Genomic DNA, 15,398 nt, shown 5'->3' on the forward strand with positions numbered 1-15,398 from the left:
CCAGGCCCCCTTGCAGCTCTGTGTGAACTCAAAGACCCTATTCCTCACACATCAGGAAGAATACATTTCTGAGCAGAAGCTCTGAGTTAAAAAAAGAAAACCCTCTTTTCACCCAAAGGCAGGACATCCCTGTTACTTGGTATTTAGGAACTCACAAAAGCGGAACCAAATGCTTTAAATGGCTAAAAGTCAGTTCTCTTTTTACCTATTTCATTTTTTTTAATGGTAAGATACAAGTTCCTAATTTTTCTTAGCCTCTAAGATTCTAGCTCCACTTTGCATGGTATGTCTCTCAAAAAACAGACGAAACCAAGTTCCTAAAACATCTCCATCTGACCACATGAAAAGAAAAATGACTCACATCCTGAAAGAATATGTTAGACATCTAAAGTCTGTACTTACCTATAAAATATATTATAAAGTTCTGGGACAATACAAAACTTTTAAAAGGACTAAACTGTATCATTGTGTAAGGCTCTATCCCTTTCCGCTTTCCCTCTCAAGAAAGATTGGCCAGATTGCTTGGCCTGCTGCAGAGGAACCTAGGATTCCTTGTATTTGGGGAAAGAGCCTAGGGCCAGGGGCTTCTCACTGCTGAGCCATACTTCTAGGGTAAGACGGCAAAGACCTCTGCTGTTATCTGTTCCCAGGGTTTTCTAGCTGAGCTGCTCAGAGCCTGTACTGGCTTCACTCTAGCTTATATATATTTGTATTTGTAAATTTTTATTTACTTATTTTTGGTTGTGCTGGGTCTTCGTTGCTGCACACAGGCTTTCTCTAGTTGTGGCCTTGCATTGGCAGGTGGATTCTTAACCACTGGACCACCAGGGAAATCCCTATATATATATATATATATATATATGTATGTATTTTATGTTGTGTACAGTTGACCTTTGAACAATGAAGAGGTTAGGGGCACTAACCCTCCATGCAGTCGAAAATCCACCTATCACTTAACAGTTGGCCTTCCAAATCCAAGTATTCGACCAGTCAAGGACAGTGTGGTACTGTAATATTACTGAAAAAAATCCACATATAAGTCAACAAAAAACATTTCAAACCCATGTTTTTCAAGGGTCAACTATATATTTATTTTACATGTGTGTGTGTTTATTGAACTCCCCTCTGAATATTAACAATAAATTCTGCAGGAATGGGGTAGGGGTTGAAAGTCAGTGATTTAGTCCAATTTATTCATTGCACTGATGAAAAACCCCAGGCCCAGAGAAGTGATTTCAGCTAATTTGGCTTAATCTCTTTCCTTATCTGAGGCAGGTTCTACCCTACTACTACTACTATTACTACTACTGCTTTTGCTGCTATTACTGATATGATAAACACACACAAATCACCTTGTACTTAAGCCGTTTTTCTCCATATCAGTTATTCTTCAAACTTCTTCACCCATTCAGCCTACTATGACCTCACCTAAAGTCTCAGCTCAACTGCTAAACTTTTATCCATGAAATCTCCCCAGTCTGCCACATCTAAGCCAACCCATTCACACCGCCTGTCTTCCTTCTTATAGCTGTGCCTCTGCTGGAACACTCTACACACTATGGTTATGAACTGCTTATATGTCCATTTCCTCCTTCAGGCTGCAAGCAGCTTAAAAAATATGTTCCATGTCTCATCTACGTGGCATCTCTGCCCATTAGAGTGCCTGGCATACAGTAGGTGTTGAATAAGTGTTGATCAATCAAAAGAGTGACTGAGTGAATGGCACCTAGTCCACTGCTTTGGCTTTGACACATTCCAGGAACATGCCTATGGGGGGAAGTTTCCCGCACACTCCCTGAGCTTTCTTAATGGAGCTAACTTCAAAATATTTGTGTACCTTGTTTGATGGCTTGGCCTAACATCTAAAGAACAGACCTGGAAGTTGGGGAAAGAATGAAAGTAATAAAGCAAAATGGCACAATATTCAGAAGAATGTAAAATCCATGTTACAGTCTTTTGGCAAACCCTGTCTAGAGGACTGTCTATTGAGAACTTCACTCTTTCCCTTGGATCTCTAGAAAATTCACCCACAAGATAATTCTGATTCCTCTTTTCTACCCTTGAAGCCCAGACTTCTCCTTAGTGGTTTTAGTAGAGCAGAAGATATGAGCCCTGGGGTATCTCAGAACTAAAGCAAGAAATGTCAACAAGGTAACTGACTCAACAGTTAGGACAGCCTTTATCCACCTTATCCTTTAGTGAAAATTAAGTGCTTCCTTGATTTTTGTACTTTTTTCCACACTTGAATGATTCTGAATTTTATCGTCTTGCAGTCAGTAACACCTTACAATTAAGGAAATCTAATAATTTATTCTTCTTAAGATCTGACTCCCACCTCCTTTACAAATTGAAATTAAGGCTGGGAGGGTAGAACCAGTAGGGTGTTCAGGGTATAAAGATTTTATTCAGGCATTTATCACTCTTTTTTTCTGCTTCTTCCCACCAGGAGAAATTGCTTCAGTGCAAGGAACGGCATTTGACCTGAGGAAGCCAGTGGAGCTTGGAAAACACCTGCAGGAGTTCCACGTGAATGGCTTTGACCACAATTTCTGTCTGAAGGGATCTAAAGAAAAGCGTTTCTGTGCACGGTAGGTACTTTTCATTTGCTGCCTCTGTTGGGAAGAGATCCCAACTCCTATTCGAGGAGCTTTTCCTCTGGCCCTATTAATGCCAGTTACTATGCTGCAGGGGACTGTCTCCCACAACTCAAGTGTCTTTTCAAAGCTCCTGTTCCACGGGTGACTTCATCCCCACCCTTCATCTGCCTTTATCCCTGCCTGGCATTCTGTCTCTTTGTCTCTTCTCTCCCCATCTCTGCCCCATCTCTCAGGCCTTTTTTTTCCCACTAGAAGTGCCAGTTTCTCCTGACTAAAGTCACCTCTGCTTTCCTTGAACTTCCAGAGTCCTTTGTCCTTTCTTGACTCATGATGTATGCTCTGCTTCCTTGCATGGAAGGCTGGAGGTTACGTTTCCCCTATAGCGCTCACCACCTCCAGCCTGTCTGATAGGCATCTGTGTCCACACTCTCCTTCTCACTAAATTCCGAGTACTTCACATCATCTCATCCTTGTGAATCCCTCCCTCTACCTTGACACCTAACACCATGCTTGGCACTAGCACATAATCAATATGTTTGTAGAACGGACGGACCTTAAGTAAAGCAGAGAAAATGACTGAAGCTCTAATAGCAGCAGAAAGAACTTCTAAAGCCTTCTCTCCCTCACAGCCCCAGCACCAACCCCAGGCGTGTTCCTCTAGCTCCTGCCCACTCTCCTCTGTGCCTCCTATTCACATCCCTCTCCAGACGGCCTCTACCTGAGGAGACCTCTCGCCACTCCTGCATTCTCTGGCTGTTCAGTCCCTGGCCTTTCTCTTTCTAAACATCTTTCCCTGAACCTCATTGTGGGATGTTTTACCTTGGTAAGGCTATGAGAGACCTAGCCTTATGTATATCCCTTTGACCCCAAATATAAGACCAAGTAGGTACTCTCTCCTCTGTAGAGGCTTTTCTTTTTTTAAAAAAAGGGAACAGTCTAGCAGCCTATTCTGGGGGGAATAGCTGACTAAGGAGCCCCCTGCCTGCTCTAGCCCCAGGGCGGCAGGTAGTTTAACTTAGAAAAGCATCTCTTCTCTTTCAAAAGACATAATTGGTTGTCTTGTCAGACCAAGCAGAGAGCTCCAACTCCTTATGGGAAATTATTCCAGTCTCCCCCCAGAGCCCTAAAACTGCCTCTGTCCAGCCTGGCTCCCCTGACACACACAAACATATCTGACTAGGGTGAGTCCCTTTTGCCTTCCCCAGGGAAGCCAAGCTCAGAGTGAGAAGGTGCTATGGCGAATCCTCAAAACCACCTACTTACACCTCCCCTGAGAGGCTGCGAGAATCTCCTACCATGCTGTTCTCATCTTTGTCTCTTCCATATCCTGCCTGGCTGTGTGGCTGGGTCTGACTCCTATCTCAAAGCTGCTTCCCAGCTTCTCCCTGTCTGCTTTTTCACCCTGGACCTCCGTATACGTGCTCTGGCTTTATCTCTAGGGTCCATCATGCTGGAAGCGGGCGGGTACTGGAAGTGTACACCACCCAACCTGGGGTCCAGTTTTACACGGGCAACTTCCTGGATGGCACGCTGAAGGGCAAGAGTGGAGCAGGCTACCCCAAGCACTCCGGATTCTGCCTTGAGACTCAGAGCTGGCCTGATGCAGTCAATCAGGTAAGTCCACAAGCCAGCTTGTTAGAGTGGTGGTATGTCCGAGGTCATACCAGATGACAGAGATCACAACACTCAAATCAGATCTGAATGATTCAAAAGTCTGTGTGTTCTCTTCTCCAAGTCAAGGTAAACATAGGAAATTCTTAGCCATGTTACTAACATGGCATTCATATGTTAAAAAAAAACTGTATTTTGTACCTTCAAAGCCTTTATTCAGTTTAAGCTTTCTCCTTATGAATATTTACTCATTTTATACAACCACACTGTTAAGATGATCCTCCAAATCTTTTCATCCTTTCGCTTCCTCCTTTCTTTTCCAGCTATTGCCTAGAGTAATGCTCCTCAAAGTTCAAGCCCATAATAAGACACTTGCAGCCTGCACCAGAATGTAAATCAACCCCTCTTCTTTCATTAAGAAAGTCTTGCTGTGACAAAGTGTGTTTCGTGATGTGGTTATTTTTATCCTGGTTCGAGTTCATCTAATTGCAAACCAATAATAAATGGTTCTTACCCTGGCAACTGGTTCACATTAGAACTGGTCTGGAGACCAGTCCAGAAGCCATCCTGAGTGGTTAAGGGTGCAACCTGGGTTGGCAAGGTGTAACCTGTATTGTTTTCCTCTTCACAGCCTCACTTTCCGCCTGTGTTGCTGAAGCCTGGTGAGGAGTATGACCACACCACTTGGTTCAAGTTTTCTGTGGCCTAAGGAAATGTAAAGATATGTCCTGCTCCAAGGTCAGGCTGGGAGCCCCTTTAGCAGCCTGACTCTCCTATAAAGAGATGAGTTGAAGATTTAGAGGCTTTCAAAGTGATCCTGTGATTTAAAATCATACAAATGGTAGCAGTCAGGGTAGTCAGGTCTGAATATTGATTTCCTTCCCAAAGACTGGCTCCAGGCCAGGTCTAATGACCAGCTCTCCTCTCTGTGAAGTGAAGGGGACTCAACCACCAATGTCACCCATCATCTCAGCCTTGATCCTAGCCCAGAAGTGGCACCTGGGCTCCATGTGTTGGCTCCATCTGTCCATTCTGCCCCTTTCTTTTCTACTTTCCACCCTTTCTTTCTTTAATCCTACTCAATCCTTTTTTTCCCCCTCCTTCTCTAGCTCACATCACCTTGCCCTATGCATCCTATGGAGTTTTCAGGTCGCTTAGCTCATTCAGCCTGCTGGCAGAGGGAGCCTGTCTGCCTCAATAAGGCAACAGATGACGGAGACATGAGTCAGCTGAAGCTTACAGGGGATAAATGACTCACCTAAAGACACTGAACTAGGAAAAATTTTAACCAAGACTCTAAGTCGGGTTATTTGCATGAAAAACGTGCAAATTCAAGTCCCCTTCTTTGCCTCCACTCCAGTCTTCAGGAGCATCCCTAGCATCAACTGATGGGCACAGAGGAGTCTAACCCTTACTGTTAGCTAGCCTTTCTTCCCAAATTCACTTTTATAAAAAGAAGCGCGAGTCTGTTTGAGCTTTACAGGTAATGTGATTTAAGGTGCAAGATCAAAATGTCCAGAAAGAATCTGTAAATTTGATTCTCTGCCTTCACAGTTAACTGAGAAGGCCAGTTCAGCCAAGGCATAGGAAGGAAGTCACTGGAGACAGGAGCTATGTTAGTGTGAGGAGAGGGCCTTAACTGAGAGAACTACAAATTGCACTGGAGAGCACATGTGTTACGTAGACCAGCCTGGGCTTCCCACCTTTCCTAATTGAATCGTCAGTGATGGGTTTGGGTTGGTGGCTTTTAAAGAAATGTATCTTATACTATTATACACTAATAATCAGTTTAAATAAAATCAAAATCTGCACCTTCAAAAAAACTCCGTTTCTTCATTCTGTCAGGTGTGAACCTTTGGGAAATGGATCAAATATAAACCGTGTGTTCTGGACTCTACTATGCTCTCCAGTCCCAGCCCTAGCTGGGAATACCATCTAACCAGCAGCCTGTGGAGCTTCCTCTATACTTCCCTTTCTCTTTGTTGTTCAGTTGCTAAGCTGAGTTTGACTCTCTGGGCCCATGGACTGTAGCACACCAAGCTACAGTATCCTCTCTAAGAGTACAGTATCCTCTACTATCTCCTGGAGTTTGCTCAAATTCATGTCCATTGAGTCGGTGATGCTATCTAATCATCTCATTCTCTGCCACCCCTTGAAAATACGGTTTATTTTTTAATTCACTTTGACATGAATTTTCTGAGCACTTTACAGTTCTCTCCTGGGTCTTTTAAGCAGTTCAAGAGGTGATGTCCAAGATGTAGTATGTTCCTTAGGAACATCACAAATCTCTTTGGGGAAAACAAGACTAACAGGAACAACTAGATGATGTAGAATTGCACCATGACAGAGCTGGGAGCCCTGACCACTGACTTTGCTCCTGCTTTTACTACATGGGCAGTCTAATTTCACTAGGCCTGTTTTCTCACCTCTGAGGCAAAGAGAATAGACTGTAATTATCTGGAGGATGAGTGTAAGTCTGCAGGCAGAAACTAAAGCTGGCCACTAGTACAATTAATGTGAGGTGGTGAAAACAAACCATGGTATTATTTGGTATGGAAAATACCATATATTATAGAATTATTAAAAACTTGTTGAAAATGTAAGTATCTACTCAGATGCAACCCCCACCAAGAGTAAGTCTCCAGGTCCCCACAAGTCCATGCCTTCTTTACCATACAGCCCCCCCCGCACCCACCCACGACCAAACTAGTGCTGTATTATTCTGAGTTCTGGTCTTTCATAGGTGAGCATAGTATTGACTTCAGTTCAGTGATCTATGGATTCCTTTGTTTCAAATTCATGACACAAGTTCTTATCGCTGACTGAGATTTTCATTTTTCCAGTTCCCACCCATTTTGCCTAACAAGGTAAGATTTAACATTAAATAATTTGCACGATCATTGCTATAGTCTAAGATGCACGCTATGGACGTTGAACTGTTGTGACTGTTAGGTGACCAATGACAAGTTCAATCTCCAAAGACTAAAGGAAAGTAGCTAGCATCAATGAATAAATGGATCATTTGCAAAAAGTAGAACATGAAAAACTACCGCAGAAAACAGAAAGCACAGCATATACCCTGTTCCCTAGCCAGTTCCCATCACCAGTTACAACTGATAGCTGTTTAAAATGAAACAATGGAATCAGAAGTTTGCAATGGGCTTTTTAAAAACTATTTATTTGGTTGCTCCAGGTCTTGGTTGCATGTGGCATGTGGGATCTTTGATCTTTGTTGTGGCATGTGAACTCCTAGTTGTGGCATGTGGGATCCAGCTCCCTGGGCTATTTGGAGAGTTTGGACAGGACTGCAATCCTTTTCCAATCAAGGAATTTTTATCTTCTTTTAAGTTCCAGCTTCTTGAATTCAATTACTCAAATCATAATGTCTCAGATGATCTGGGTAGCACTGCCAGCTGTGGCTAAGTGAAGTCAGCAAACTCTCTCCTCAAAAAAAGCAACTATAATGTAGAAAAAAACTGAGACAAAACAAGTTTGTCACTCTGGCAACTAACCCAAAACATACAAGGCATGTTTGTTTGAAAAACTGCTGAACTTTGAGTAGAAACTGTAAGATTGTGGCATTCTTGCCTGGGGCTGCTCCCATTCCCTTTACTTCCCCAGCTCACTTGCAGCGGAGCTTCTGCCAGGACGAAACAGAGCATGAAGACCAGGAGACTGCTACTGCTATGGTTTTGGGGATGGGAGGGTTCTCTCAGTTTGGAGTGGTAGGTGATATCCACACCCAACTGCTTTGTTAATAAAAATAGTGATCTTGGTGCTCTATAAGCAGGGAGGCTGATGGCTCTACTAGCCTGAGGTTGCAACTGTGGTTGGAACAAGCACACTTCTGGGTGATCAGAGGCTACATGTGCATAGCAAAGACCAGAGGGGGTCAAGCTATTCACACACACACTCCTGGCCAACTCTGATGCAGCAGGTACATGCAAAGGAAATTAAAAGGACTTAGCAAAAAGCAAAAACAAAAGAGTTGAAAAAATGTCTAAACACTGAATCCACTCCCTGCCTTCACACAGACCCATCAGCAGAGCACAGTAACCTGGGCTGAAACGTGTGAGCACTACTGCCCGGTTGCTGACCACTGAGCCAGCTATGCAGACGCAGGGCAACCCTACAAAGCTGAGCTTCAAAATACACACAAGAGTGTTCTTTTAGAAATAGCCAAAATGCAGAATAGAGATTATAAAAAAAGAACCAAGCAAAATTCTGAGGTTGAAAGGTACAATAACCAATGACAGTTCCAACTACAGAGGCTCAGAAGCAGATTAAAAACGGCAGGGAACAAAGATAAATGAACCTGAAGACAGAAAAAATTTGAAAGCAAGAGGAAAAACATCTCGTCACTACAGGAGACCACCAATACAATTAACATCAGACTTTTTGCCTGCAACAGAGGGCAGGAGGCAGTAAAGGGCACAGTCAATGTGCTTAAACCCCCAAATTACCCTTCAAATGCAAAAGTGGGTTAAAAACATTTCCAGATAAAAAATCAGAAAACTCACTTCTAGCAAAACTACTTACAAGAAATACTAGAGGAAGTCTTCCTTTAATGCTGCAAGGGAATTAAGACAGTAACTCAATTCCATGGAAAAAAAGGAAAAATACCAGAAACGGTAATTTTTCTCATCTTTTCTTTAAAAGACAGAAGGTTGTATGAGGCAATACTTAAACACCATGCTTCTGAGTTTGTAACACATAATATAGCACAAGGAGGGAAGTTTGGGAAAAGAAAATATACTGCAGCAAATTTCTGACTATTTGCTGACTATTAATCTGAAGGAGATTGTGATAAATTAAGATCCAGCTGTATAGTCAAAGCTATGGTTTTTCCAGTAGTCATGTATGGGTGTGAGTTGGACCATAAAGAAAGCTGAGCGCTGAAGAATTGATGCTTTTGAACTATGGTGTTGGAGAAGACTCTAGAGAGTCCCTTGGACTGCAAGGAGATGCAACCAGTCCATCCTAAAGGAAATCAGTCTTGAATATTCCTTAGAAGGACTCATGCTAAAGCTGAAACTCCAATACTTCGGCCACCTGATTTGAAGAACTGACTCACTGGAAAAGACCCTGATGCTGGGAAAGATTGAAGGCGGGAAGAGAAGGGAACAACAGAGGATGAGATGGTTAGACGGCATCACTAACTTGATGGACCTGAGTTTGAGCAAGATCCAGGAGATGGTGAAGGACAGGGAAGCCTGGTGTGCTGCAGTTCATGGGGTCACAAAGAGTCGGACACAACTGTGTGACTGAACAGTAACAAGATATAACCACGTAGAAGATAACTAAAAAATGCAGTTTTAAAAAATCAAGAGGAATTTGAATAATACGCTAAAAAAATATTTAATACAAAATGGTAAAAAGACAGGAGACATACAGCAAACAACAAACCCCAAACATAAACCCAACCATACTTAGTAACAAGATCTAGAAACTAACTACAGTTGACCTTTGAAGTACCCCACCACCATGACCACCAAGTCAAAAATCCACATGTAACTCCAGCCATCTGCATCTGTGGTTCTACATCTGCAAATCGTGTAGGTATACAGAATCTATTGAAAAAAATCTATTTTTTCAATAGATTCTGTATACCTACATGATTTGTGTAAGTGGGCCATGCTGGTCAAACGTTAGTCACTCAGTCGTGTCCGAGTCTTTGTGACTCCATGCACTGTAGGCCCACCAGGCTCCTCTGTCCATGGAATTCTCCAGGCAAAAATACTGGAGTGGGTTGCCATTTCCTTCTCCAAGGGATCTTCCTGACCCAGGGACTGAACCTGGGTCTCCCGCATTGCAGGCAGATTCTTTACTGACTGAGCCATCAGGGAAGACCATGCTGGTGAAACCTGTGCTATTTAAGGGTCAACTGTATATGCACCAATAAGCTCAAAGTAAATAGATGAAAAAGATATACCATAAAAACAGTAACCATAAAATAGGTAGAGTGGCTATATTAATATCAGAAAAAAACTGATTTTTAAACAAGCAATATTTCTAGAGATATTTAACAATAAAACAATTAACACATCATGAAGCTATAACAATTATAAATGTATATGCATTAGAGCCTTAGATGCTTTGAAGGAATTATTGTGACCAGGGGCCATGTTTGGAGTTCAGTTAGTGTTGGACAAAACCCAAACACTTCTGATAAATAGCCCTTCAAATTTCTTGAACAGAATGTTACATTTTAAAAAAATGAGTATTTCTCTTGAGCACAGTGACCTCTAGTGGTACTAATATAAACTCCTTTTTCATAGAAAGGTTCCATTCCATAGGGTCAGTTGGTTAAAGGATCCTGCTGCTGCTAAGTCGCTTCAGTCGTGTCCAACTCTGTGGGACTCCATAGACGGCAGCCCACCAGGCTCCTCTGTCCCTGGGATTCTCCAGGCAAGAACACTGGAGTGGGTTGCCATTTCCTTCTCCAGTAAAGGATCCTAGAGGATGTATTGTAGAATCCTCCTTTGAATCACGTGTGCTGCTAACTTTCTTATGATAATAGCAGTAAGCCAGGCCAGTCTGTCTAATAATGTTATAGTGAAGTAGGAGCTGGCTAAAACTAACCCCTTCAGCAGTAGTTTTCAATTGTGGCATACAAAGGAGATTTTTTAGAATATTAGTGCTCAAGCTACCCTCAGCAATTTTGATTTCATTACACTGTTTTTAAAGCTCCCTGGGTGATCCTGATTTGTAACTAGGGATGAGAACCACTGGCTCTAGCATAAAGTAAAAGCTTTCCTTAGTAACGAGTCTCCACATTTGCTAATATTTTAAGTGCATTAGTGTGTTTAGCTAGAATTTACTCTCTAGCTTCAGGAAGCACTTCAAGATTGAGTCAGAGAAAACAATCTTCCCAGACCAAAAGTATGTCTTAAGACCCCAGAAACCAGACTGACAATCCTGGCACCATTATGTTGAAGACTAAATAGTTAAGAGAGATGTTGGGGTAAGATCTCGCAGGCCTTGCATCATGGCCAAAAAAAACCAAGAGGTAAGTGTAAATCAGGGATTTGCAAGTATTTTTGTAAAGGGCAAGAGATGAAATTAAGCTTTGTGGCACTTAATCTGTTGCAATTACTCAGCTCAGCCACTGTAACACAAAATGTCACAGGGTATCCATTCTTAGGCAAAGAACTCCTAACTTGTTGTAGGGGCCCAGGTACTCTGGTGATGGTCCTCTGGACAATGACCAAGACAAACAGACCTATCTCCCTTTACCTCTGCCACATCAATTATGTTTCTTTACAGCTAGATTTTTTGATCCTTGGCAGTGAAAAGGATTCACTTTCTAGAACCCAGATTTCTTGAAGGTATGTTATTAACCAAGATAAAAAGTCTTTTAATAGGATCACATCCAGCCTTCTTCAAGCTTCAGTCATAGATCCCAGGGAATCTAGAGGTGGATAAGACATAAACTTAGGCATCTGACTGTCATAAGAAATGGATGATTTGACCTTCCTTATGCAGGTTAGGCTGACTCACCTGGGCTCACCAGTTCTTGAAGAGGAGAGGAAATAAATTTGAACCTTTCCTAGCAGAGAAAAAATTTCTCTTTCTGACCAGAACTCTTAGCCTCTCAGTGTTAATCCAGGTTTGAGGCACAAACCTTGCATTAGAATTGCAGAGTAGAGCTGGGCATTGTAAACAGCAGCCTAAGGATATACATCCCCTGCAAGCAGATGCACACCGAAGTCTGATAGGCTACTAAACTGAAAGTATGGGCTTTTAATTGAAATGGTGATTAATTATAAAGACAGTTCTAATTTTGTTTAACAGATTACAATTCATTCACTCATCCATGAATTCATTCATCAGATATTTAAGTGTTAATAAGCACTAGGCAGTGAAGAAACAGAACAAGCTACCTGCTGTCACAAAGTGCCTTGCAATAGCATACGTGCAGAGAAGTAAACAGGCAATTCCAGTGTTCTACTATAGAGGTCAGTGTGTTGAGAGCAAGGGAACCTAAACCAGACTTGAATACATGACAATTTACAGAAGTTGGGGGAAAAACATGTATTTTACCGCAAAATTAAACTATGTTGAGATACCATGTTTCAACACAAGATTGGTAAAAATCAACGTTGACGGCCCATCATGTTGCTACACCATGTGTACCAAATGGGCAATGTTAGAGAGAAATAGGCTCTCCTATACATTTCCACCAGGGCAAACAGTACCAGCAAAAATATAAATGCACAGACCCTCTGACCCAGCAATTCAACTTCTAGGAATTACCCTAGATACATACACAGGGTTACACGTGTGACATACTGAGTAAAGTTATTCACTGCAGCACTGTAACAGTAATCAGAAACAACTCACATCCATGAATAGAAAACTGATTAAATTGCTATTACTTGTAGCTCAAAAACTCTCCAAGGAAAACAGGGAGTCCCTTCCAAGGCATACAAAGTCCTACACGATCTATAATCCTTCATCCTCCTTCCTAAACCATCTCTTCCCTCTATTCACTGCCTATTGGCCTCCTAGCCTTCAACTCGAACTACTTTAGGCCTTTGCTGTACTGTGCCTCAGAAGTTGGTGTGGCTCTCACTTGCTCCAGTGTCACCATGAGGCCTTAGACCAGTCCTTACACAAAAGCAACCAATCCCCTATCCTTCTGTATCATTATTCTCTGTATCATTTATTACCCACCTGGTGTTTGCTCCTTTCCTTTCCAGAACTTTAGCTCAATGAAGATAGACTGTTCACTTCTATATTCCAAACCTAACAGTACCTGGCACACTGAAGGAGCACACAAGTTTAATGCATAAATTATGCAACATCCAAGCAACTTAATAGTATGCAACTTTAAAAAAGTGCCATTTTTACTTATGTAAAAGATCTCTAAAGATATTTAATGAGAAAAACAAGGCTTATGTATTTGTGTTAAGAGAAAAAAGGAGGGTCTCCTTGATGGCTCATTAGTAAAGAACCCGCCTGCCAATGCAGGGGACATGAGTTCGATCCCTGGTCCAGGAAGATCCCAAATGCAGCGGGGCAAGCCCATTGCTACAACTACTAAGCCTGCACTCTTGAGGCGCCATGAGAAGCCACTGCAACGAGAAGCACATGTACCACAACTAGAGGAGCTCCAACTTCCCGCAACCAGAGAAGGCCGGACTGCAGCAACCAAGACCTGCTGCTGCTGCTGCGTCGCTTCACTCGCGTCCGACTCTGTGCGACCCCATAGACGGCAGCCCACCAGGCTCCTCCGTCCCTGGGATTCTCCAGGCAAGAACACTGGAGTGGGCTGCCATTTCCTTCTCCAAAGCATGAAAGTGGAAAGTGAAAGTGAAGTCGCTCAGTCATGCCTGACTCTTAGCGACCCTGTGGACTGTAGCCTAACAGGTTCCTCCGTCCATGGGATTTTCCAAGCAAGAGTACTGGAGTGGGGTACCATTGCCTTCTCCCAACCAAGACCTAGCACAGCCATAAATAAATAATTCTTTTTAAAAAGAAAAAAGGAGAGTGGGACTTCCCTGGCGGTCCAATGGTTAGGACTCAGAGCTTTCACGGCTGGGTACCAGGTTCAATCAGTGATTAGGCAAAAAAGATTCCAGAAGCCACACAGTGCAGCCAAAAGAAGGAAAAAGTATCTCATGTACAAATGACGACAATGGTTGCTTTTGGGGAGGTAACTGGGTGGCTCAGAGCCTTCTTGCTATATACACCAAATCAAAGTGAAATGAAATGGAAAATAGGTTAGGCTAGCAGCCTGTGGGAAATGGGAAAAGTATTAGCTTTGGCAACTGGCCTTGAGGGTTGAAGAGTTATTTGGCTACTACATTCTGTGTTCTACAATTACCCTTCTATCCAGCATCTTTTCCCCGTTAAGTCTGGAAAGAAAATAACCAAGTTATTAACACCAACACCAGCCAAGCCCCCATTATTTCTTTCTACTTTAACCATGCCTTCATCACAACTTCCCAGCTATAAAATTATATACACATCTTCTAGGCTATACAACCATGCCCTGTAAAGGTCTCCAAGCAATTAATTGCTCAGAGCCAGATCTAGTGAATTCTTTGCTACTGTCCTTCATTGAAAACTCACTGCCAACATGTCAGCTTTACAGCTTTCAATTCCTACTTAGCTTACTATATCCTGGAAAACACTCGACTTCAAGATAGGCTACACAATGATGAAAATCACAATACCACACTATCATTCATTTAACCTAGTCACAAACCGCTATTATTTCAAGAACCCCTCAAATTTTCTTCTCAATGGAGGGGACATGGCAAAACACAGCATTGCACTGTGTCTTGATACTTAGCTGAGTTCAAAGCCTGAAGGAGAACTACAAAAGTGAGGTCCTAAGTCATGCTTTACTTACTTTTACACCAGGAGTGCCAACCAAGTAGGTTCTATGTCCAAAGCACTGTGTCTGACATGTTCAATTAGCTACCAGGTTAATAATTTAGAGTTAAATATAAACCAGCATTTTTCAAATCAATCACACAATCCACTTAGCAGTCTCAACCTTGAAGTGTTTTTTTTTTTAAAGGTGCACTGCGCCAGCCAGTTCATCATTAAGATGAATAACAAATGTGGGTACAGAGTTGTCATGGCTACAAAAAAGGTGTTGACCTACATACCCTATACTCCGTTTCTTGTAAGGGTAAACAGAATTTTCTGTGCTTATTAAATTCATTTTTTGCCCCTAACCCCTCTTCCATATTTTTATCCTCTCACAACTAATCCATCCCAAAGCTACAGAATTAATGACTCCTACTCTTGGCTCAGAACTCCCACTTCCACAAACTGAGTATCAGGACTGTTTATTCTCTGCAGATTTATTGTTGAGTTAACTTATCTTTATGTAATACAGAACAAGTAAAGCTGACCAAGTGCAACAAACAAGCCTGCTGATTACACATAGCTTTACGGCAACCATGTAATGCAGCCAGTTGTCAAAATTCCAAGAACAAAAACGTCCAAACTTTGAACATACTAATGATCATTCAAACCAGTAAATATGAGGCAGATCAGTATTCCCAACTGTACTGTTATCCAGTAATAGTTGGAAAGTGTCAGAAACAAGGACAGATAGCGGTGCCATCAGCACTAAAAAGAATTTTTTGCATCAAGGCTAGAGAATAAATACCTGGTAAAAGCTTGACCAGAAAACTCAAAATTAACTGTCACTACCCTATGATGCTTAAA

General features: G+C 42.2%; 1 protein-coding gene across 3 annotated transcripts in view; it reads left to right on the top strand.

The window, feature by feature from the left end:
* The window catches only part of GALM (galactose mutarotase), a 54,782-nt gene extending 48,751 nt beyond the window's left edge, over positions 1 to 6,031 (top strand). For all 3 annotated transcript variants that reach the window (XM_019970018.2, XM_019970019.2, XM_019970021.2), the window contains 3 exons: positions 2,447 to 2,588; positions 4,037 to 4,211; positions 4,840 to 6,031. In XM_019970018.2, coding sequence (XP_019825577.2) covers positions 2,447 to 2,588; positions 4,037 to 4,211; positions 4,840 to 4,917 — 395 coding nt within the window. In that variant the 3' untranslated portion in view covers positions 4,918 to 6,031. The remainder of the gene's footprint in view (positions 1 to 2,446; positions 2,589 to 4,036; positions 4,212 to 4,839) is intronic.
* Positions 6,032 to 15,398: the final 9,367 nt, after the last annotated feature.

This window comes from Bos indicus, chromosome 11 (genome assembly GCF_029378745.1).
Source record: "Bos indicus isolate NIAB-ARS_2022 breed Sahiwal x Tharparkar chromosome 11, NIAB-ARS_B.indTharparkar_mat_pri_1.0, whole genome shotgun sequence".
Lineage (NCBI taxonomy): Eukaryota > Metazoa > Chordata > Mammalia > Artiodactyla > Bovidae > Bos > Bos indicus.